At 51.7% G+C, this 23,546-nt stretch overlaps 1 protein-coding gene across 4 annotated transcripts; it reads right to left on the reverse strand.

The window, feature by feature from the left end:
• Positions 1 to 116: 116 nt before the first annotated feature.
• chd8 (chromodomain helicase DNA binding protein 8) lies at positions 117 to 23,546 on the reverse strand. Of its 4 annotated transcripts, none has more exons than XM_056596057.1 (41): positions 23,459 to 23,546; positions 22,548 to 22,625; positions 21,630 to 22,449; positions 21,378 to 21,545; positions 20,730 to 21,011; positions 20,135 to 20,245; positions 19,037 to 19,566; positions 18,718 to 18,829; positions 18,021 to 18,287; positions 17,548 to 17,616; positions 17,373 to 17,428; positions 17,102 to 17,219; positions 16,637 to 16,720; positions 15,554 to 15,691; positions 15,179 to 15,300; positions 14,613 to 14,856; positions 14,119 to 14,295; positions 13,800 to 13,943; positions 13,341 to 13,439; positions 12,636 to 12,795; positions 12,009 to 12,219; positions 11,440 to 11,635; positions 10,922 to 11,092; positions 10,374 to 10,664; positions 9,811 to 10,031; positions 9,043 to 9,245; positions 8,061 to 8,217; positions 7,471 to 7,560; positions 6,275 to 6,378; positions 5,921 to 6,044; positions 5,485 to 5,560; positions 4,973 to 5,244; positions 4,284 to 4,516; positions 3,208 to 3,918; positions 2,996 to 3,099; positions 2,649 to 2,876; positions 2,138 to 2,245; positions 1,671 to 1,787; positions 1,374 to 1,478; positions 857 to 961; positions 117 to 549 (listed from the first exon to the last, which is right to left on the reverse strand). In XM_056596057.1, the coding sequence occupies exons 3-41, from the start codon at positions 22,329 to 22,331 to the stop codon at positions 130 to 132; spliced, it is 7,830 nt and encodes a 2,609-aa protein (XP_056452032.1). In that variant the 5' UTR covers positions 22,332 to 22,449; positions 22,548 to 22,625; positions 23,459 to 23,546; the 3' UTR covers positions 117 to 129. The 4 variants fall into 4 exon arrangements, with proteins under 4 accessions (XP_056452032.1, XP_056452031.1, XP_056452030.1 ...); XM_056596056.1 differs by having other exon boundaries at positions 21,378 to 21,548; XM_056596055.1 differs by having other exon boundaries at positions 21,378 to 22,449.

Consider the following 23,546-nt stretch of genomic DNA (forward strand, 5'->3'; position numbering starts at 1 on the left):
ACATTCATTCATAATTTCAGAAGTTAATGATAAAATAAAAAGAAATGACTATAGTAACATGATTTTTTTTTTGTTGAAAAAGGGCGACCGAGTCCATGGGCGGGGAAGGGTGGGGCGAGTGTTGATTGGTCAATCCTCCGAGCTAGAGGAGGAGTCAGAGTCTTTGGGCACCATGACAACGTCGTCAAGCAGGGCCTCTTGGTCCGAGCTGTCGTAGGTCCCCACCTGCATCTTCACGTCAAAGTCCGCGCTGGTGAGGAAGTGATGGGAGCTGTCCAGGTCCTCCTCGTCCATCATGTAGGCCCCGTCCGAAACCAGCGTCTCCTCCTCCTCCTCTTCTTCTTCCTCTTCCTCCTCAACCTCTTCTTCTTCCTCCTCCTCTTCCTCCTCCTCTTCCTCGACTCCACCGAGCAGCGGGTTGGTCACCACGGTGACGGTGGGTTCGGCCGGCCGATGGTGGCGGTGGTGGTGGTGCCGCCGCCGGCCCCTCTTGGGGATGTCCGAGTCTTGGGTCAGCAGGCGGTCGCTCAGGCTCTCTGGAAGGAAGCCCTGAGAGAGGAGAGACGGGGGTCAGTGAGGGGGTGTGCACGCCCAAGAATTACAATTTTCCCCTTAAAATAATACAAAATGTGGGATATATATAATGTGAGAATATGTATCCAGCTATGCAATTTCTTCAACTCAATTATATTAGTATGGAGATCGTTTGACCCAAAAATCTTAATCACGATTAATATTTGATTAATTCCCCAGCCCTAAGCGGTGGAAGTGGTGGAGCTTACTCAAGAGCTAGATTATAGCTACAACCATGGTTACATTCTCACTACACTTTACTAAAGAGGGATGGTGTACGTACAGAGTTGCGGACGGTGTCGGACCAGTCGGGGGCCACAGCGTGTTCCAGGTTCTCCTCCAGGTATTCCCTCAGGTCCTGCAGCATGGGGCAGAAGGACGCCCCCACCTGGAGACACAGAGCAACACACTCACATCAGCACCACTGCATACTGCCATTCAACTGTTACACCAAAGGGGGCACTTTCCACTGAATTCTAATTCTGTCATATTGGATTCCTTGAGATACATTACAACAAATATTTATGTTTTTACTTGAAACGTGAATATAACTAAAATTATAATTATTTTAAATAGCTGTGCAGGTCTGATCACTAAATCATTGCCCGATTACTGCATTTTGTTTTAGCTGCATTGTTCAAATAATTCAAATAAGGGTAACCCACGACTTAATTTTCAAGGGCCAACAAATCACTGAAAATTGTGGGTCTGACAAGTTGGAAAATGTTTATCGCTGTAGTAGAAAGTATCAGAGCTTTAATAAGAAACCGACAACGCTGTGATGGTGAATCTGCTCTCACCTTCTTGCCCGTCCTCATGTGAATGATCTTGACCTTCTCACTGCCGGTCAGAGCCTTGTCCGCCCTCCTCCTCCTCCTCTTCCTCTTGCTCCTGTTTACTAGAAGCTGAAGACACAAACGAATGACAAAGGTTGAGTGGTTACATTTATATACGTTTTTTTTTTACACATTACGACATTAATAAAAAAATCGGCCTAACCCTAAAGAGATACCGGAGATCAGGATCAAATCATCAGATAGGCAGATCATGTATTATGATGGAGCAGAAGGAGACAAGTGGAGATGTTGTCACAGTACCTCCAACATGTCTCCCTCCACTTCATAATCAGGGTTCTCCTTGAGCCAGGTGGGCGGGTCTCTGCGCCGAGGGGTGCGTTCCATTGGGTCTTGGTTCAGTCCATCCGGGTCTGACAACTACAACGAGTTAAGACTATTTAGCGGGGCCTACCTTGTGAACCTCAGTCTCTACACGTTCGTATGGAACTGCACTACAGACAGACCACTAGTGGCGTTTCCGCAGGCTTCCGGATTGCGGTGACATGACTAAACGTATTGTTTTGTTGATCGATCGGACAGATTTTCCTCATAAGATTTCAGTTTCACACAATATAGTTTGAAGCCATTTTTTCATCCCTCTTTGGAATTTCCTGTTGGTCTGCAGAGGCGATGGAACCAGCATTCCTTATTTGGGTAAAACACATTTAAGCCAAAACCTCATTGGTCAATAGAGGGTCACGTGTGCAGCACAGCAAGTTGAAATGTACCTCTGGTTCCTTGTGTCTCTTGCGGCTACTGCTGCCGCCGCTGCTCTCTGCGACCGAGCCGTTGGGCATCAGAGCCTGCTTGGAGAAGGTCAGTTTCAAACCCTCCTCCTGGTAGTAGAAGAGACATAAGGTATACTTTAACCCAAAAGGAACTATTCATCACGGTGGTACGTTGCCTTTCAATGATGCCAATCAGGTATGTTCATTATAATGCAAGATGTATAGGGCGACCAAGCCGACCATATTAGGAAATGTTCCTAACCTCTCTAACATAACAATCTGGTCAAGCACCATTCAGATTTGTAGGGGAAAAGTGGCTGATTTTATACACTACAGGATACACAATTTCCAAAAACAAGCGAATTTTGCACACTTCATACTCCAACTAACAGCCCCCTACTATATCCTGAGCCAAGACTTCCGGATCAGCGTCAACACCCAGACCAGCTCTGTGAGCACTGCCTCCCCTTCCCCCTCCGCCTCCCTCCCCTTCCCCCTCCGCCTCCCTCACCTTCAACAGCTTGACGGTGAACTCCCCGTCCTCCCCCTCCGCCCCCCCGGGGGCGCCGGGGGTGCTGTTGGCCTTGCGCATCAGCCGCGCAAAGTTGAGCTCGTCGCCGGCCATCTCCTCCGAGCCCGGCGGGAGCTGGGCCTCCGACATGTAGCGCCGCCCTGCTGGCCACTGGCCGCTCAGCACCAGCGTACACAGGCTGTCCAGGCGGTTGATCAGCACGCGGTCCTTGGGGGGGGGAGCACCACAACAACACGTGGGGGAGGGTCAGAGAAGCATTGGGTCTCATCTGGCTACATCCGAGTTCATAACCACTGTGATGAGTTCTGATCTGGTCTCAGCGGTACCTTGGGCCAGTCCACTCGGAGGGGGTCTGGAGGGGGGGCTTCTCCCTGGGACTGACTCAGGGACAGTAGGCTGTTCTCGTCGCCGTCCTCCATCTTCAGACGGGCTGGGAGAGGGACGAAACGTTAATATTTCCGTTGGGTGTAAATGAGATTTGAATCCAACGACCTAAGCGACTACATTCTGCCGTTTCTCTGCGTCCGCGAGGCTTTACCTGTTCCGCCGTCGCTCTCCCCGCTGTCGTCGCTGCTCGCCGAGCGCTCCGACGAAGACGAGCCGGACTCCGAGTCTGAATCCGAGTCTGAGCCGCGCCCGCCTTCCTCTCCTCCCTCCGCCGCTCTCCTCTCCGCTTTCCTCCCTCTGCTCCTCTCGCCCTTGAAGCCCCAGCTCCGGCCCCGGCTCTTGGCGTCATGGTGACTGAGCGGAGTGCTCTGTAGCTGGGCCCCCATCGGCCCCACGCCGGCCGCCGCCGCCGCCACCACCTCCACCTCCACCTCCTCTTCCTCTTCCTTCACGCCAAGCTCCTCCCCTTCCTCCAACTTGGGCGTGGAGAGGGGCGTGGCCGGCCGGGGCGCGGCGGCGGCAGCGGCGGTGGGCGTGGCGGGGGGCTGGGGCAGGTTCTGCTGGGTCATCAGGAAGTCCTGGTGCACCTGGCTGAAGCTGAACTGGGTATCAGCGTAGATGGAGAGCTCGGTGCGGCTGACGCCGTGCAGCGAGGCGCCCAGCATGAGCTGCCGGTCGTGTTCCGGGCTCATCCACCAGGCGGGCAGCTCAGAGCCGGCCGGCGCCAGGAGCAGCCTCTCCTCCAGGGAGGAGTGGGGCAGCACGCGCTCCCGCAGCCGCCGCAGGAGGCTGATGCGGTACAGCGTGCGGGAGGCTCGCTCCTCTGTGATGGGCGCCAGCGACTGGGACAGCTCCGACGGCTCTGGGGGGCAAACAGAGGAGGAACACGTTTGAGTCTCTAAGGTGACCAATCGGATGGGCTTTACTCATCATAATGCTGCGGGGTGGGGGGGGGGGGGGGGGGGGGGGGGATGTCATTTTTGCGAATGATGACATTCAATAGGAATAAACATATATTCTTGAGAACTCCATATAATGGGATAATCACCCTGGAAAAAGGCCTAATGCAGAAATTACATTTATTTTTTGCCCAATCCGGAAGGAACCAACATAAAATTGACCGTCCCGTGAAGTTCTCGACACACAGACGGACACCTCCAGCATCTCTAAAGTGACACCACGGCAACCAACCGTGGAAACCAGCCCCACCGACCGACGGTTCCTCACCCTCGCTGCGTGCGGGCCTCAGGTGGCAGACCCGGCGGCACATGGCCACGAAGGCCCGGAAGTAGCGGCCCAGGCTCTCGTCCGTCTTCTTGTCCAGGCGGGCGAAGCTCCGGAAGCGGGTCCATTCGTAGTGGGGGTCCTGGTCCTCGGGCAGGCCCGGCTCCTTCTGGATCTTCTCCACGCCGAAGGTGGACACCACGCGGTAGAAGTCACACTCCTCCCGACGCGTCCACCTGGAGAAGCCATGAGGATGGAGATTGAGGTTTTACAGGGGTTTGTTTGGATTAACAGGGGCTGTTTGTCTGGATTAGGCTGATGCCTGTGGTCTGATGGTAGGCCTTTTGGAGGACAACACCGAACCTTTATGAATGACATCCATCTCAAATCGAATAACTGTTAGACACTTTGGACAAAAATGTTGTCCAAACGTTCTCAAAAGGGGAGAAAACAAACTCAGAAGGAAGTCTTTCATGACTCAACACAAGTCAGACATTTTTATTTTTCCATCATTCCTCCTGCATCTCTAATGACGCGTGTCAAGAACGCGTGTCAAGAACGCGTGTCAAGAACGCGTGTCAAGAACGCGTGTCAAGAACGCATTCGCTCAGGACACCCGTCTTTAGCTGTGCATTGGTTGAACCCTTTTGAACCCAGGAGAGGGGTTTGTGGAGGGGGGGGGGGCTCGTTACCTCTGCTGCCTCTCCTGCCGGGCGATCTCCTTCAGCTTGCTGGCCTGCTCGCAGCGGCGGCGGCGGCGGTCCCCCTTGGCCTCCGCCTCCATCTTGAGCTGCTCCTGGCGGTAGCTGCGCTGGTAGGCCGTGATGAGGCGCCGCAGCCGCGCCGTCAGGGTGGAGCTGGTGGGCCACTCGCACGCGCCGCTCTGATTGGACGAGCTCTGCGGCACGGGGGGCGGGGCCTTGTCGTCCACGGAGACTTCGTCGTCCATGTTGAGAGAGTCGTGCTGGGGGAGGGGGGTACTTTTATCAGCCCATGTTTACCCAAAAGGTTTCTGTATAAACAAGTTAGTCATGAATGGTATTGGTATACTAGTGTGTTAGCATAAGCTATGTGTATCTTGCATTGTTTATTTAAGTATAGTTTTGTAGTAATTGTGCGAGACTGAATAACTTCATAGTTTCTTGTCCATCGTGCAAGACTAAATAACTTGATGGCTAGTGATCCACAGTGACGATGGCCTCACCTCCTCATACATGTCCTTAGTGTGTCTCGCCGCGGGCTTGAACTCTGGATCCTCTGAATACTTGTCATCGTCAACACTGCGGAGAACAAACGCAAACGTCATCGCTTCTGACCTCCTTATCCGCTTTGACCCAGTACGCTCAAGACGCCAAGAGTGGGCGAGTAACGGGCTTACACAGCCCCGACAACCACAAACCGTTACAGCCACAGTCTCCACCTCAAAACCAAATAAACAGTCAGCTGGGAATCAGGTTTGTGCTGGGACAAGCAGGTTTCGATACGTCCCATACAACAATTTCTAAATAATTACTAATCGTTTAAAATAAGGCTCAAGGCTACTGGTCCGTAGGATGTTGGACAGCGCCTACATCACTTCAGAGGAACACATGGGGCCAGGATGACGGTTGACCGGCGTGGTCTAGAATGAAATCACTCACTCCTCCCCCATCTCGGCGTCCCCGGTGTGCTGCTCCGCGTCGATGGCCTTGTCGTCAGGGCGACCGGCCCGCTCCAGGAAGCAGAAGCAGGGGTCGGCCCGCATAGTGGTGTACATCTCATATCCTGGGGAAGGGAAGGGACGCCACGCGATTGGTTGAAATGAAACGACAAAGACCACAATTGGTTCCAATTAAAATCCCATCGGGTTGCGACGAACCATTTTCATTCATTTAAAACGGTAGTCACTGATGGAGCCATGTGTCGTGACCTCCTGTTGACCCCCACAGCCAGCCTGAGGTTCTCACCACGTTACCCAGAACCCAGGACCATGTGGCGACCCCCCCCCTGCTCACCGTGTTTGAAGACCCCCACCAGCAGGGAGCGGTCCGCCGCCGTGTCCCACCAGCCGGCCGGCACCTCCTGCTGCTCCATGTCTGGCATCCAGATGTCCATGTCCCTGGAGACGCACACCAGACAGGACGGCACACGCATCAGGTTATACATTATGACACGAGCACTGATTCAGGATACGGCGTTTGATTAAAGGGATACTTCACCGGTGGAGCCGTGAATCTGTATTGAAAGTGGGTTATACTTTTGGTAGAATAGTAACATTTCAAATTTTGTGCCTTCTTGACCGAGAAAAGGCAGACCGTGACCTTTTGGCGCTTGCGGATTGAAGATGACAATTCCCACAATGCCAATCAGCGTTCACTCCCTGAGGATCGTAACATAACAGCCAATCAGCGACAATATATATTATATATAATATCACAGCCAAAAGCTGTGTGCGCCTCCGGTTGATATTCTGAATTAAAAACTGCGTCGGGTTCTCGGACATCTCTGGAACTTCCACAACAAGGAAAGACTCGTAGTGGGGGATATCTCGGCCAGAGTTCTGCACAGGTTCGGGTACCCGACGAATAAACCGCACAATTTCAATGAAATGGAGGGGGAAATAGATACTGTGTCGGACACAGGTGCTGGTCAGGTGGGACGCCTGAACAGCGTGGGTCGGTCACGGGTTTTGCGATTGCGAGTGAGACTTCTCCGGTGCTGGAGATGTTATTCAGGAGCAGAGGAGTAAACTAAAACCGTCCACAGCGAATGATTTGCTTTTTTTGCACAGCAAAAAGACAATCGCAGTCCACAATCGCGGGCAACAATCCCTTTCTCCTCCATGTCGCAGTTCAGTTTACTTCAGATTGATGTGGAAGTGGAGGAACCAGAGACGTCGGAGAACGCGACGGATTTGTTTGAGATAATATTATGAATAAACGACTGCATCGGGTTCTCCGACGTCTCTGGTCCTTCAACATCAATCTGAAGTTGCAGTTCAATCTGGACTTCAGAGAGTCAAAGCCAACGTTTCTTCCCCCAATTCCTTCTCCACCATAGACGAGAATCAAAACACGGGTCTCCACTTTTTGGCCCAAGAAGTAATATTTTACATTTGATCAAATTGAAATTGTTTTTAACTTTACTTTCAACACTGAAGAGTTCTTACTGAACGTTTGATAAGGAGGTGAAGGCTGATGTGTGGGGTTACCTGTAATCTCCTCCTTTAAGGACAGCGTCCGCCTGCCCCCCGATGACTTCCTGTTTCAGGTAGTACAGCATCCTCACACGGAGCAGCACCCTGGAGGTAGGTAGGAGAGCACAGGAGGAGGATAGAGGAGAGGACAGGAGGAGGAGGTAGGAGAAGACAAGAGGAGGGGAAGGGGAAGGTTAAGTAAAGCAGTACTTGGGCACTACTCTCTCCTCTGGTCGACATGACCACCCGGAGCACTTTGCGATCAATGGTTCCCATTCAGGAGGAAAGAGGGGCTTCTCCGTTTCATGAACTTCTACTCGAACTTCTACGCATGAGCGTTTTTGTTAGCCGTGTGTCTTGTCTGTGTGAGTTGAGCGTGTGTGTGATGAGTGTGTGTGATGAGCATGTGTGTTCTGAGTGAGTGTGTGGTGTGCTACTGTGTTATGAGCATGTTGATATGATGAGCTCATGAGTGCATCATGATGCGTGTGCGTGCGTGCTGTGGAGGTGGGCTGGTACTGACTTGTTACACTGGTGATATGATGAGCTCATGAGTGCATCATGATGCGTGTGCGTGCGTGCTGTGGAGGGGGGCTGGTACTGACTTGTTACACTGGTGCTTGAGGTGCTTGCGGTAGCTGTCGTCCAGCAGCAGGGTGTCAGGGTTGTACTTGCGGATCCACTCCACCTTCTGCACGTCGAAGGTGCTCTGGGCCTTCACCCTCTTCCCCTTCCGGCCGCGAGGGACCGGGATGGACAGACCTGGGGGAGACACCACCGCGTTAACCGACTGGATCAGTGGAGAAGGGGACACCTTCACGTGTTACGCATACATTTCCATACAGAACCATAGAGATAAAACACCAAACCTGAAACTGCTTGATGGCTCTGTTCAGGATCAATTAGAGAACGTGGGTCTACTACTGGTTTAGTTTAATCAACATATTTGGGTTAGCTTGTCATGTTTCTCTACCAGTGTTTGGCCAGTGCGTTTATTTATGCCACACTACCAGAGTGGTGGAGCGGTGTGTGTGAGTTTGCGTGCGTTCGTGCGTGTGTGTCCCTGCCAGAGTGGTTGAGCAGTGTGTGCGTGCGTGTATGTCCTTCTTCCAGAGTGGTTGAGCAGTGTGTGCGTGCGTGTATGTCCTTCTACCAGAGTGGTTGAGCAGTGTGTGTGTGCGTGTATGTCCTTCTACCAGAGTGGTTGAGCAGTGTGTGCGTGCGTGTATGTCTGTCCTTCTTCCAGAGTGGTTGAGCAGTGTGTGCGTGCGTGTATGTCCTCCTACCAGAGTGGTTGAGCAGTGTGTGCGTGCGTGTATGTCCTTCTACCAGAGTGGTTGAGCAGTGTGTGTGTGCGTGTATGTCCTTCTACCAGAGTGGTTGAGCAGTGTGTGCGTGCATGTATGTCCTTCTTCCAGAGTGGTTGAGCAGTGTGTGCGTGCGTGTATGTCCTTCTTCCAGAGTGGTTGAGCAGTGTGTGCGTGCATGTATGTCCTTCTACCAGAGTGGTTGAGCAGTGTGTGCGTGCATGTATGTCCTTCTTCCAGAGTGGTTGAGCAGTGTGTGCGTGCACACATGTCCTCTTACCAGAGTGGTTGAGCAGGGTCTGGGGCTCTCGTCCGTTCTCGGCCGGCGTGATGAGCTCCCAGATGAAGCTCTTGATGTTCTCGTCGCCGCGGTAATGCAGCAGGCAGAACACCAGGATGACGCGGCAGATGGTCTCCACGTCCCGCTCGCCCAGACGCCGCTTGCACCGTGCGTGGGACAGGATGTCCCGCCAGCGCCCCCACCTGGAGGCAGCGGAGGGAAGATCAACTTAATGGTCCATGTGAAGAAACATGTCTTTGGCTCGGATCAGACTCAGTAAATACAAAATAACTGATTAAGAAGGATGAGGGATGGAGGGAAGATAAGCGAGGAATAGTTGTGAATGAAAGAGGAGGGAGGGAATAGTTGGGCTGGATTTCTAAACGTATATATTGATTTAGATGATTTATACATTCTTTTTCAGTCGGCATTAGACTGCATCAGTAACAGAATCCGACACTGGTAGCATTCTTCGGACAGAAGTTTCTAGGATTACGTGTCTTCCCATTTCCTGCTTAAAGAACACCATAAGGTCAGATGTTGAATAATAAAACGGAACAAACGGAAGTGCTGCACTTAGCAAACATCAACAGCAAAAGAAGAAATATGAATATTTCCTTTTGGTGCAGAGTATACTATAAAGTGGCCAAAGAAGGACTTCATAATTGGGACTACATAGAACGGCTAGACTAGATTTAAAAACTCTTATTTTAACCCTGAAATCAAAGAATCGTATGAAATGCCTGTGTGTGGGCGTTGTTCACCCACCCGTAGACGAGCAGGTGCTTCTCCACCCGGAAGCAGTCTGTGCGGCCATAGCCGTTCCCGGTGTGGCGCTCCGAGCGCCGGGACGAGCGGGACTGCCGGGAGTTGGCGGGCGGGTACTCGTCGTCGCTGTCCGGCTCAGACAGCTCTCCGCCCTCGCCCCGCAGGGTGGAGTACTGGCGGGTCTGCTTACGGACCCTGGGAGTGTCGATGACGAGGGTGTTCTGGAGGGGAGTGAGAGGGAGAGAGTACCAAGGCAAAGGAACCAAGGAGAAGCATCATTTAGATAAGACAAAAACATAACGGCAGGTTTTCCTAAAAGCATTGAAATTAAAATGCAATGGTCCTTAGAATATCCTTTCCATTTTGATGTTGACCATTCTATATTTTCACTCTATCCATCTGGTTGATGCCGACCACTGACTGGATTCAGACACAGCTCATTAAGGAGCAGCATGCCCACAGGTAGGATGCCGACATTTTAATTCAACACCAGAGCCACTAAACAACCCTTCCCCAAACCTGGGGGGGGTCTGTGGACATCAACACCCAGATCCAATGGTTACCTTTCGGTTCATGGAGTCAAAGTCGATGTCGGCCTTCTTTGCCCACTTCTGCCAGAACTCCGGGTCGTCCAGGGCGATGTCGTTGCGGTTCTCCGAGGCCACGAAGCTGGCCTTGGAGAAGGTGGAGCCCTTGCCCTCACTCTCGATGGTGATGGTGGTGGCGCGGCGCTGGAGGATCTGGTCGATGTCCTCCTCGCAGAAGCGGCTGCCCTCGTCGTTCTCGTCCATGATGGCGGCGTACGCGCCCTTCCTCAGCAGGTCCTCGATCTCCTTCTTGGAGAACTGCGGAATCTGACGAGTGTTCAAAACAAGTTAGCTTTTAAATGGTTCTGCTGTTTCTGCAATATGCTAGGCTCACCGATGATTGTGCTGAACTACGCTAGGCTAACCAATAACTTCAGAACTATGCCAGGCTAACCAAAGTCTTATCTATGCTATCATAACTCTTGACTAATCCCCCCAAAATAAATTACATTATGTTTCCAGTATATATATACATGCACGTGGGGGAGCATGGTTGCCTAGGTGACGGTGGTTAGACCCCCTACCCCGTTGGGGCCGGCCTCCTTGCTGCCGCTCATGCTCTGCAGCACGGCGCGGTCCAGACCCAGCTTCAGGCTGGCCTTGTCCAGCATCTCCCGCTCGTACGAGTTCCTGGTGATCAGGCGGTACACCTTGACCGCCTTGGACTGGCCGATACGGTGGCATCGCGCTTGGGCCTAGAAGAAGGAGACAGATGGAGGGAGAGAGACAGAGAGACACAGTGGCGTTCAAACTCCGCAACAGCAGCTTGTGAAGGAACGGGACATTTTAGAGTCCGTTTTTATTTAAACAGACTTTCATGCTTGCTTAAGCATTCTGCAAAATCTTAAATACATTGCACTTCAATTATTTTTCTTTGACGTATCTATCCAATTTTATTATTTCATTTTATTGTACGACTATGTTTCTATGTGAAGCCCTTTGAGTGTGCCTCGCCTAGTCTTTATCGAGGTAGTAGATACATCTCATCGAGGTAGTCCTCTTGAAAGCTCATCGTAGGACGAGGTGTGGTGGAAGCCCCTACCTGCAGGTCGTTCTGCGGGTTCCAGTCCGAGTCGAAGATGACGCAGGTGTCGGCGGCGGTGAGGTTGATGCCCAGGCCACCGGCCCGCGTACACAGCAGGAAGACGAAGCGGTCCGAGTCGGGCTTACTGAAGCGGTCGATGGCCGCCTGCCGGAGGTTACCCCGCACCCGGCCGTCGATCCGCTCGTACAGGTATCTGGTACACAGGTATCAAACGTCAGAACACCGGGTCGCATTACCCACTCCCCAATGCCTTAGTACACACTTTACAAAGAATTCACATGCAACTTGGATAGCATTATATTGCGGTAGTAGTAGTATTAAGATTGATCAAACGGATCACCAATTCTGGCGCACTCTTTTCTGAGTGACTGTTTGTGTCCCACATTCACACTGAAACTGTCTTTTGGGTCGCTAGATGTTCCAGAACCTACCACTTGGGACTCCGAGACATACACAGAACCCCCTCTGGACAGACCGTGAGGGTACTACGGGATGAGGAGCGGCCTCACCAAGAAACAAACATCAGAACCGCATCAGACAGCAGGTTCTCCGGCCACGCTGCGTACCTCTTGTTGATGAGGTAGTCCTCCAGGATGTCCAGGCAGCGCACCATCTGGGAGAAGATGAGCACCTTGTGGCCGCCCGCCTTCAGCCGGGGCAGCAGCTTGTCCAGCAGCACCAGCTTGCCCGCCGAGCGGATCAGGGCCTGCAGGTGGAAGTCGGCGGCCATGGGGTCGTACACCTGCCGCAGCTCCGCCACGATCTTCTCCTCCGCGCCTGGGGATCACAGACAGTAGGGGGGGGGGTTATCTTCATCATCCTCGCACAGGTCGGTTACGTATTGAAGCGTACACTTGTTTTAGTAACAGGAGGGCTTATGGGGGAAAGTTGCAGGTTGAAGTACATGAATGGAAGGTTAAGATGCTCTCAGAAGGCTGGGCTATTTTCAAACATAAGAGTAAACTCTGTTTTCTCCAAAAGAATCTCTAAAAAGGTCGAACCATTGACCCCATCTCTGCAGGATTTTCCACCGGTCGGATTCTAAATAAGGACATCAGCTGTCAGACCATGGAAACGGGATGGTTTCCCTTTAAGGGGTCTTACCATTGGTGAGGGGGCAACGGTGGGAATAGAGTTCAAATGGCCAGTACGGATACTGAGGCAGAGGTTGGTGGAAAGGCAATGGGCCGTACCATTAATGAGGTAGGGGTGGTTGCAGCACTTGCGGAGCTCCATCATGGTGTTGAGCAGGTTGGGCACGTTGCTGTTGCTATTGACGCCCACACTGAGGAAGGTGAAGTTCCTCTCCAGGATGGCCCGGTAGTACTTCTTCTGGACGTCCGTCAGCTCCACCTGGAGGCAGAAGGACTTAACTCAACAAACATGGCAGCAACTCTGGCTTTGAAAAGGGTTGCAACACATCCTTTTTCTTTAGCCTATTCAAGTTAATTCTATTTGGATTGACCTACATCACAGCGAGTCTGTTAGGGCTTCACAGAACACATTATACAACCACCCATAACCGTAAGAGGGCAAAAAAGGGCAAAACCCTCGTCTCTAAAAGGGCAAAACCCTCCATATCCAAAGGAATAAACCGGGAGAAAGAACACACAATAGGAGTCTCTTATTCCAGGGACGTCAGAATCAATTGATTTCTCTAAGAGTTATTCTCTGGCCGTTACAATTATTAATTGCCAAGGTCATCGCTCGTTACACAAGCCTAAATCTCATTATTATTTTTTGGCATAACAATAAAAAGAAAATAATGTTCATGTTCCACTTACAAATTATTTTTAAATCCTGACAAATAAAATCAAAAAACCAATAGTTTCAGTTCTGCAACCAACATCTGTGTATTGTCTCATGATGTTCTGTGTGACTGTTCCCTCGGAGCTCACCTCGATGATGGTCTCCTGTTTAGGAGCCAGGTTCTTCTCCACGTCCTCCTTCAATCGCCGTAGCATCATGGGCTTCAGGATGGACTGCAGCTTCTGGACCTGAACCACAAACAGAAGAAAGAGGCGTTTGGTATGTGGGAACATGCGAGGGAGAGAGAGAGAGTGTGCATGGAGAGGAGGAAGAACGAGCCAGAATGAGAGAAAGAAACCTGAAGAGAGATGGCATGAGAGAAAGAAATAGAGGAAAGAAGAACAATACAGTGAGATGGAGACAGAGAGAGAGTGACCAAGCACAGACAAGGAGATACAGTACAAGAGATGGAGACAAAAGAGAAGAGATGGAAACAGAAATAGAGCAAAAAGAGAGACAGAAAAATAGAAAGAATAGATTTTTCCCTATCAAAAGGGTGGAGATAGCTAGAGCGAAAAAGACCGGCAGCAACACAAACTCCTCCACACCTGCTCTTCCGTCTTGAGGTCTCCGAACTCCTTGAGAAACTCTGTCTCGGAGGGGAACTGGGCGGGCTCAAGGAAGTGCAGCAGGCTGAACAGCTCCTCCACCGTGTTCTGCAGAGGAGTTCCCGTCAGCAGAACCTTGTGCTCCTGGGAGGAGGGATACAAGAGGAGGCCATCAACCTACTGGTAGGAGCCACGGAGAACCAGAACCTCTCGCCTGACGCTCAAACCCAGGACCTCTCGCCTGACGCTCAAACCCAGAACCTCTCGTCTGATGCGCACACCCCCGTCACCGAGAGTGAAGCTGCGTGTCGGCCCTCACCATGTCCAGCATCTTCAGGCTGTCCAGTAGCTTGCAGTTGCGGTTCTTGAGTCGATGGGCCTCGTCGATGATCACACAGCGCCAGGAGATCTCTCGCAGCTCGGGGCAGTCCGACAGCACCATCTCGAAGGTGGTGATCAGCGCGTCAAACTTGTACGCCCCCGGGATCAGGTGCTCCTGCGAGGGGTAGAGAGAGAGAGAACAGAGCCCATGAGGGGGAGAGGGTGTTATTGTGTTATTGTCTCCCATATGTAACGGGAGGTGTGATGAACGATAGGATCACAGCGATGAAGGACTCACTGAGCCCTTTTACTGTGTAAGCATTTAGCAGATGCTTTTGTGGGAGAAGAAGAATTCTAAACCTGGCAAATGTTCTTCCTTTTGTCTTAGGTTTGCCTTTGTGTGTATGTAAGAAACTACATTTAATCGGGAATCGTTTTTGATCCGAATAGTGACCCCAAGAACCCCCTTGGAACCCCCTAACACACACAAACCTTGTCGTCCTTGCAGTACATCTCGTACTGCTGGATCATCTGCCGGCTGGCCAGGCTGCCGTGGTACACAATGGCGTTCATGTCGGTCCAGGTGGCGAACTCGCGCTCCCAGTTGGTGATGGTGGAGAGCGGGGCGATCACCAGGAAGGGGCCCTGGATGCCTGCACCGAACACCTCCGACAGCAGGGAGATGGACTGGATGGTCTTCCCCAGACCCATCTCGTCAGCCAGGATGCAGTTCTGCCTGGAGGACAGGGAGGAGCGGACCCACGGTGAGGACCAGTGAATGGGTCACCCGATGCAGGCCATGCAGTGGATTTCTATAAACCACACTGTGCGCTGTGTACACATGATCTCAGAGTGGCCTCCCTGCCTGACCTTCAGTCAACCTCACACGGATATTAAATGGTCAAAGTTATCGTCATCCTTTAACGGGGTAAATATGAATATAACAAATATAATAAAGATCCAATCCCATGTGGTCCGGATTAAAGTAAAAAAAAAAAAAGACGGTTATGTATGCTGAAGACAGTGACCGGAGAGAGGTGCAAGTGATGGCCCAGTACCTGTTGTACCAGTTGAAGAGCAGCCAGTTGACCCCCTCCAGCTGGTACTCCCTCAGGACGTTCCCGCTGTTATACTCCTTGGACTCCTCTAGCTTCTTCCACGAGGCTGCCGGAGGTCTCGGCTGATTGGACGAGGACAGGGGAAACAGGAAGTTGGTTGACGGTGTTTGATAGGGAAGGGGTTAGCATTACAGGACGCCTGCCGTACGATGTGTAGAGCGCAGATACCGATACAAAAACATTTTGAATCGAATTCAGAAATATTAAAAAAGGTTGTAAAATACATGCAGAGGAGTGCACACACACACTTTCAGTTGAGCCTTAAAAGTGTTCTTGACAACAGCGTGGGCCCCACAGAACCAGAGCACCACTCACGGTTCTCTTGAGGCGTGCGGGGCGGTCCTGGATCTTCTTGAACTCCTCCACCTTGCCCTCATCCACGTCCTCCTTCAGCTCCCAGGTGGCGTCCTCGTAGGGCAGTGATAACCACTTCACCAGGTAGTACACCACCGGCTGCAACAGACACATGCACACATTGCTTATGGGCTTTTCTTACTCACAACCTAGAACCACGGTCACGACCAATAAAACATTAGAAAGATGCCCAAAGCCATTATACCAAAAAGAGCAGCGTTCATCTAGCCAAACGAAACACTTGGCCTAGACCAAGTCATTTTAGCCAATAACAAACCGCGACCTGTACACATCTAGCCAACCAGAAATGCAGATATCTATGTGCTCTAATGCCGCCACGAAAAACCCTTTAATGAACAAAGCATTGTGAATGGCATTGATATTTGGCCTGTTGAGCCCTTTGAGACTGTAATGGTGATTGAGGGCTGTACAAATACAATTCAATGGAAATGTTATTTGAAATAGGCAGAGGGAACGATACATCGTACAGACAGTTTGTCTCGGCGGTGAGCGCAATAGTAGGTTGCGCCACAGAGACACAAGACAGTTTCAATCAATACATGAGCAGGCAAACGCTGAGCAGGTGCTCTGCATCATCGTTCTCTTTTTGAACAAGATTAATGCAGACATTACAAGTCTTCGAGAGGACCGAACCGATCCTGCCGAGCGGTAATCAATATTTGTGTATAAAGCCAGAAGGGAGAGCAAGCTTCTTTGCATTTCAGATTTGGAGACAATCATCTTTTGCTCAAGATCTAAAATTATTCTGGGATTGTTGGCAAAGAACATCAGTTAATGTTAGCGAGGGTAAACGAGATCCAACATTTTGTATATTACCAACACCTAGACACGTCATGTGAACTTTAAAAGAACACTAGATAATTTTGTCATTTACAAAAGACACCCCTACAAAACAGTTGGTCTTTCACAAGTACTAAATATAGATAAAACACCTCAGCTGATAAAAATAAATCTTTCAAAGATAAAGACATTGGTGAAAGAATGTCCAGAGTATGCATGTAGTTTGTAGACCCTCTCTCGTACCTCTCCGTTGTCCTTGTCCACACTGTGGGACTCATCCAGAATCCGGTCAGCCTCTATGTAGTCTGGGTTGAAGGCTTCCTCCTCCTACACACACACACATGAAAAGATCTCAGCAACTGCACATAAAAAATATTGCATTTCCAATTTAGTCTCATATTTCACATTTATCAGGGGTCTTTACCCATAACAGACGTGTAGAGAATTCAGACGTATCACTACGGAACATTACTTCACACTTAGCCATTAAGCAGATTAGAGCTGTTGTCCAAAGCTACTTTGGGATGGGCCTATCAAACAATCAACGCAAACATACAATTCTATAAAAGTTGGGGTAAACGCTGCAGAGCTAAGATCAAACCCTAGAACACAGGAGGCAGGTGGGGTTACGCTCAACGTAGACTGCAGACATTGAACCCAACACCTTTCGGCTGGGGGTCTTACAACCACCTGGTTGGACCTGCTCACCTCCTGGAAGAGGTTCCTCATCTGGGTGTACTTGATCTTGAATCTCTTGAGCTTCTGGTGGATCCGTTTGTCCCGCTCCAGTTGTTCCAGAGTGGACCATTCACAGTGCAGGTAGGAGCTAAGAGGGGGACAGAGGGAGAAACACAGAAAGAGAGGGGGATTACGTACAATGGGATAAGATAAGAATCATTTTCACAGTTCAGTTCTTTTTTTTACCAAAAAATAATAATAATAATAATAAAAGAAAAAAGGCATAGCAACCGAGACTTACTAGTTCTTGTACTTAACGAAAAACTCTTCCATGATGATGTATTGGCCCGGGGAGACCTAAAAGTAATGAAAAAGGAGGCATTTATTTAGCAAAGCTTTTACCCACAATCATACTGAGACAGATTTTTGTGGGGGTTTAGAGTTGGTCCTCAAGATGTAGACAATATGAAATCTACCTCTTTCCTGGTTGACCTCATGGAGAGAACTTTGTCCACAATGGCTGCATCTTCCTCGCTTGGGTTTTCCTGTGAAATTGTCAGTACAGTGTTTTAAACACTACAATCCACATGCTGCAACCGTACACACCCTTCCTTTAAATCGCTAGTCCAACCATCGCAAACATCCCCTCTGTTGTTAGTGTCACAAATAAAGATCTAATGAGCATTGGCTGATGGTGTATATATCTAGCCAATCAAAAATGTACACATGAAGAGAGCAAACTGTAGCTATCTAGCCAATCAGAGAAGACGTCTGCTGCTATCCACATGCGTCAATGCCCTAATGAATAACTGAATCTGTTCTGTTCCACGCTCAGAGACAGAGACGCGTTGGCAAAATAATCAATATCGCTTTGGTACATTTAACCAGGCAACCACTAATGGAAAAACCAAACCCTGCTGTCACAGCATTTAAGTACGCAACAGCTCACCACAAAGAACTGCATGCTGGGTTGGCCGTCGGCGTCCAGCTCCACTGTCTGTTGTTTCAGCTGCTGGGCCATCAGCTGAGCGGCGTTCCTGCTGCTGCCTCCGCCGCCGCCACCACCACCACCACCACCAGCACCACCACTGATGGAGGCCACGGCGGTAGTCGTCGTGGTGATGTCGACGTCCTCCTGCTCGTCCTCGTCGTCTGTGATCTTGATGTCCAGGTCCTCTGTGTACTTCTTCCGCTTGACCACGCGGTTGGAGCGCCTCTGTGTGGCGGGGGTGGGACAGCCGGGGTTAAAGGGCGAGTAGGTAAGATCGTTTTCTGCAGGAGGACTTCGGCTTACGCGTTTAAATAAATGCCTTCAGAGTAGTGGTGAAGCTTTTAGAGGTAGACACATGGGGGTAGCCGGTGGTAGAGGCGTGGTCAGACGCTGTCAAACCCCACTCCACTCGCGCTCCAGCTCTGATGCGCAGACAATACAATAATTTCTCCCGCTTAATAACGTTACACATTTTAGTCAAAGATAACACAGAAGTTCACCAAACCCTTTGTAAGACCCAAACATAACAGTTTCCAATAAAAATGGCGTTTTTTTGTGGGAAAGTGTGGCCGTTGGGGTTTGAACCAAGAGCCTTTCGTCTGGGACTCCTAGCCACTGGTCTGACCCTCCGTACAGAGTGTGTGCGTGTGCGTACCGTTGCTATGTCCTCCTCCATGGGCGTGGGGGAGGCGGGGCTCAGCTCTCCATCAGAGTGGTCCGAGGACGCGTTCCTCTTCCGCTTTTTCGTGCCCACCAGAGTGATGGTGCTGTGGGACAGACGGAGAGCGATCAGGCCTACACCACCGACCCAAGTCGCCCCTCAGTATCAAAACATCACATTATCCAACCCTAAGATGCTATCTAGTCCGATATCACGATATCACATCGCCCAGCCTTATGCTTTTGAAATGCATTAAAGTGCTCTGATAACAAACTGAGACGGGGGGGGTCCCCCGCAGGGAGCAGCAGCTTACTTGGTCTTGGCCTTGCTCTTGCTCTTGCTGGAGCCACCCAGGGGTCCCACGGCGGCCATGCCCGTGCCGCCCGCCACCTTGGGCTTCCCCTTCTTGTCGCCGCCCACCCCGCCCTTGTGGCCCCCCGCGGCCCCGCCCCCCGCCGGGCTCTTCTTCTTGCTCCCGCCCGACTTCTTCTTGGCGGCGGTGGTCACCACGGTGACGGTGCCCCCCAGCTCGGCGGCGGCGTGGCTGGCCGGCAGCTCGTCCTGGTTGAGGACGCGGGGCAGGTTCTTCTCGCCGCGCGCCTTGGCCCGGGCGATGGCCTCCGCCACGATGCGGTTGGCCTTCTCCTGCTTGCAGAGCGTCTCCACGCGCCGCACCGTCACCGTCTCCCCGCTGGCCTTGGTGATGCGGATGGCCTGGCCGCCCAGGCCGCTCACGCCCAGGCCGCCGCTGGTGGTGGTGGTGGTGGCGGCCGAGCCGGCGGCCGACGTGTTGATGACCTTCACCACCGAGACGGTGCCGCCCGCCGAGGAGGCCGCGCTCGTCTGGACAAACAGAGCCATGGTGATTAGGAGCACCCCTCGTATCGGGGTGGGGTGCAGTGGGAATGGATCAGAGAGATTGTTGTGATGTAAACGCACTTCTGAGTCCACACCCCACCGTTAGTCTCAAGTCCTTCAGCGGACATTTTTGCCTTAAGTGATTGGGATGGAATCCAGAAACGGCTACAGGGGTGAGGCTAAAGCGTTAGGCTACGGACGTGCGGATCAAACACAGTGCCTTACAGCACGGGGTCGATCCCTAAAGCCACGCGACCATCCTAGCCCCACTGATATTAATAAGGAGATGAGGCAGACTTAACATCTGATCCGTCTCCATGCCTTCTGCCGCAAATAATTATTGCAAACGAGCGAGAGTGATGTGTGAAAGGTTGGGAAGTGGTTTAGCCTGCTTGGGAGTCTGAGACGACACCATTTCAAAGTACTTAAACATCTTCATTCAACACAATTCACAACATTGAAAGGATGGCGATCCCCAGGAATGGGGAGTAAAGCTGCTCTCGGTTAGGCCAGAGCAGCTGTCACTCCCCCCCCCAGCCCAGTGTCAGCTCACCTGTGGCTGCAGCAGCATCTTGAGCGGCAGGGCGACTCTCTGTCCCCCCTGGCCCTGGGTGATCTGGAGCATCTGGGGGCTGCCCGGGGTCCCTCCAGAAACCAGCTGGTACTGCAGGAACACAAGGGCACAGAACCGATGGATCATCACATCACACCTCATCAGGTATATAGTAACGGCTGAACACGTGGAGGGAACTACTGATCATAGCTTGATAAGAAGCACAGTCAGTCATTCTAGTCATCTCGTTGGACGGGTTTAAGAATGGCACGCAAAGTGCGAGATGTCAAAATACTTCCTAAAGTAGCTTCCTAAAAACCCAAAGCCATTTCTTGAGGTTAGCACGATCGCAATAAAAAAGACGACAAAATTTGTTCAGATTAAAAAATATATATAATATCACAAAATAAAAAATATAGATTGCAAATCCTTTCTTTTAGTTAAATGTAATTCCAAATATTCAATCTTAAATAATTTTAATCAGTGTTCTGGCTAACTGTTGTTGTATTTTCCTTCTTTTAGAATTGTATTATCAATTTTCCCATGGTTTTATTTCATCATTACACAAGGGTCACAAGGGTATGTCCGTCCTCACCTTAACTCCCCCCTGCGCGTTGGGCTGCTGCTGCACCTGCAGCTGGATGGTGAGCACCTTGGGCTGCCCGCCCGCCTGGCCCACTGCCCGGGCCTGGGTCAGGGCGGCCAGCTGCCCCCCCTGGAGCACCAGTTTCCCCCCGGGGAGCTGCCCCAGTACCAGCCTGGTCTGGCCCTGCTGGGCGGTGACGCCCGCCACGCTCACCGTCTGGGCCTGCGTGGTGTTGGTGCCGGCCTGGGAGGGCTGCTGGAGCACCAGGGTGATGCGCTTCGCTTCACCGCCCTGGGAGAGACAGGGAAAAGATGGACATTTAGTGGAGGCTATGATCTAAAGAGAAGATAAAACAGTGCTTATTGATAAACTGAAGGAGACATTAGGGGACAGTAGAAGTAGAGCGACGGGACTGATGGTGATTTAGACGTGTATCTTTTAACAGGTAAGGGGTTAGGGCCTCTTGCCCTTGGATGCGATCACGTAGACTGTGGATGTTGCGTTCCGAACCCAGAAGCTTATAGCTGGGAGTCAACCCCCACATCCACTAGGCCATCCTGCCCCCAGACGAGACATGGGACACGATGTCGAGCACCGAAGTAGGACTAAACTAGACAAGGGGCCCTGCGTGGGTGGGGATAGGTGTGGTGGTCTCACCTGCTGGGGGACCGTGGTCAGTGTGACCCCCTGCGGCCGGGCGGCCGTGGAGGCTGAGCTGACCTGGCCCTGGATGGCGGGCTGGATCTGGACTTGAGGTTGGATTTGAACTTGGGTCTGTCCTTGTGCTAGCTGCACTTGCACCTGCTGGCTCTGCGGCTGCTGCACCTGCTGGGGCATGGAGGTGAGTAGGACCTGTTTGAGGGATCCGTCGGGCATCTGCATCAGCCTCTGTACCCCGGCAGAACCCACCTTGAGCTGCGCCTGCCCGGCCTGGTTCAGCACCGTGCCCCCCTGCAGGATGGACATGCCGGGCCGCAGTTGCGTGCCGGACACCAGGCGGATCACCTTGCCCCCGCCGGCGCCCCCGGACACGGTCTGCAGCACCTGGGCCTGGCCCTGGGGCCCCTTGAGGATTACGATCTTCCCCCCCGCCTGCTGCGTGATGGCGGCGAGCTGCTGGGGCGTGAGCTGGTGGGCGAACTGAGTGAGCTGCTGCTGCGTGGTGGTGCCCACTGTGGCGCCGGCCGTGGTGGTCTGCATCGTCATCGGAGAGCTCAGCAGCACGGTGGTGGCCCCCGCCGTGCTCGCCACCGGCGTCTGCACCTGCACCGCCGGTACCGGGGAGCGGTACGTCGTGGTCGTGGTGGTGGTGGTCGCCATGGAAACTGTGGGTTGGAGGGCCAACTGGACAGTCTGGTGCTGAACGGGGGCGGGGGCGACAGGCACCGGCTCCAGGAGAGGAACGGGCGCCGCTACGGTCAGGCCGAGGCCAGGGGTGACGGTGAGCTCCGGGCTGGGCTCCGTGTCGGCGGGGGGGTCAACCTGCCCCAGGGCCAGTTTCAGGGCCTCCTCCACAGGGTCAGAGGAGCCCTGGGAGAAGGAGTCTTCCGGAAGAGCGTCCAGGTTAAACAAGGGGGTGTCCTCAAACAAGTCCATGATGGGATCCGCCATGGTGCCCCCTCTCCACCCGGGGAGATGGGCACGACCAAAAAGACCCTCTTAGTCGAGGGGAGATGAATGATCACACGACCAACCCTCTTCGGTGTTCCCCCAGAACTAATGCAAAGAACTGGGAGCACACAACCAATAGAGACCTGACATTAATAAACATTTAAATTGCTAAAATAATATTGAGGCAGTCAACAGTTTGACTCCAAATGTACTTACCAAACGGTGACAGGCTTCTTCAGCCCCTTCCGTAACTTAAGGTTAATTTGTATCTTCCAATACCACGGACTGGGATGCCTGTGTAAAAAAAACAGAACCAACGATGGGTTTTGCAAACGAGTCACAATTGAGTCAATTCCAACCAGCTCCTTGGCCTTCTTAACAACTCATACGTTTAATAGTCTATGGGGACATTGGTTGTACACGTCGAAGCAAGATTCATACAACTGTAATGGCTGTTAAGTCACGTTTACAGAGTCCAATCACTGAACTAGTCCCAGAACTTCAACAGATATCCCAACAATAACGTGTAACACACATTCACTCGTATTACAAACGTCTGCCTTTTGTTTACTAAGTCACTGAAATCTAGCATACATGACCCAAGTAACCAATACAACTGAAACAATAAAGCATATAGGCTAGAACAGTATCGATTATATAAGCAATATTAGTTGAGGACAGCAGTTTAGCTGTAGTGGGTGCTGGTATGGATGCTGGTGAGGAGAGATGCTGTCTGGCCGGCTCGCAGTCTCCTCACAACCCCTCAGTTAGCATTAGCTTCCTCTGCTAGCGATACAAAAAAAACCTCTTGCCAATTACACTTGACGATAAAACATGGAATTGTAATTATATCCAGTAAAGTGGACGGGTTGTGTTCACCGCTTTCTTCTCTGTCATCTAACTACCGACCATTGAATGACTGTTGGACTCCCTCGTCTCGTCAACAAACCGGACCAAACCAAAGCAACGTGCCACTATAACCATCGCCCGTCAACGTTGAGACAAGGGTTAGGCCGCGATGCTGTTTGGGCCGGCCTGCGTCTCATCTACGTGCACAATACCTGTGAATAACCATCCCATCCTCTGCCCCGACTCTCTCAAATATATTTTCGGGACGCTAAATTTACCTTTGCATCGACACACATGGCTTTCTCCGTCTCACAACACTGTACGATTACAGGAAACGGCCAGTGAAGAGCAGGAACTAACTTCTTG

This window comes from Gadus chalcogrammus, chromosome 8 (genome assembly GCF_026213295.1).
Source record: "Gadus chalcogrammus isolate NIFS_2021 chromosome 8, NIFS_Gcha_1.0, whole genome shotgun sequence".
NCBI lineage: Eukaryota > Metazoa > Chordata > Actinopteri > Gadiformes > Gadidae > Gadus > Gadus chalcogrammus.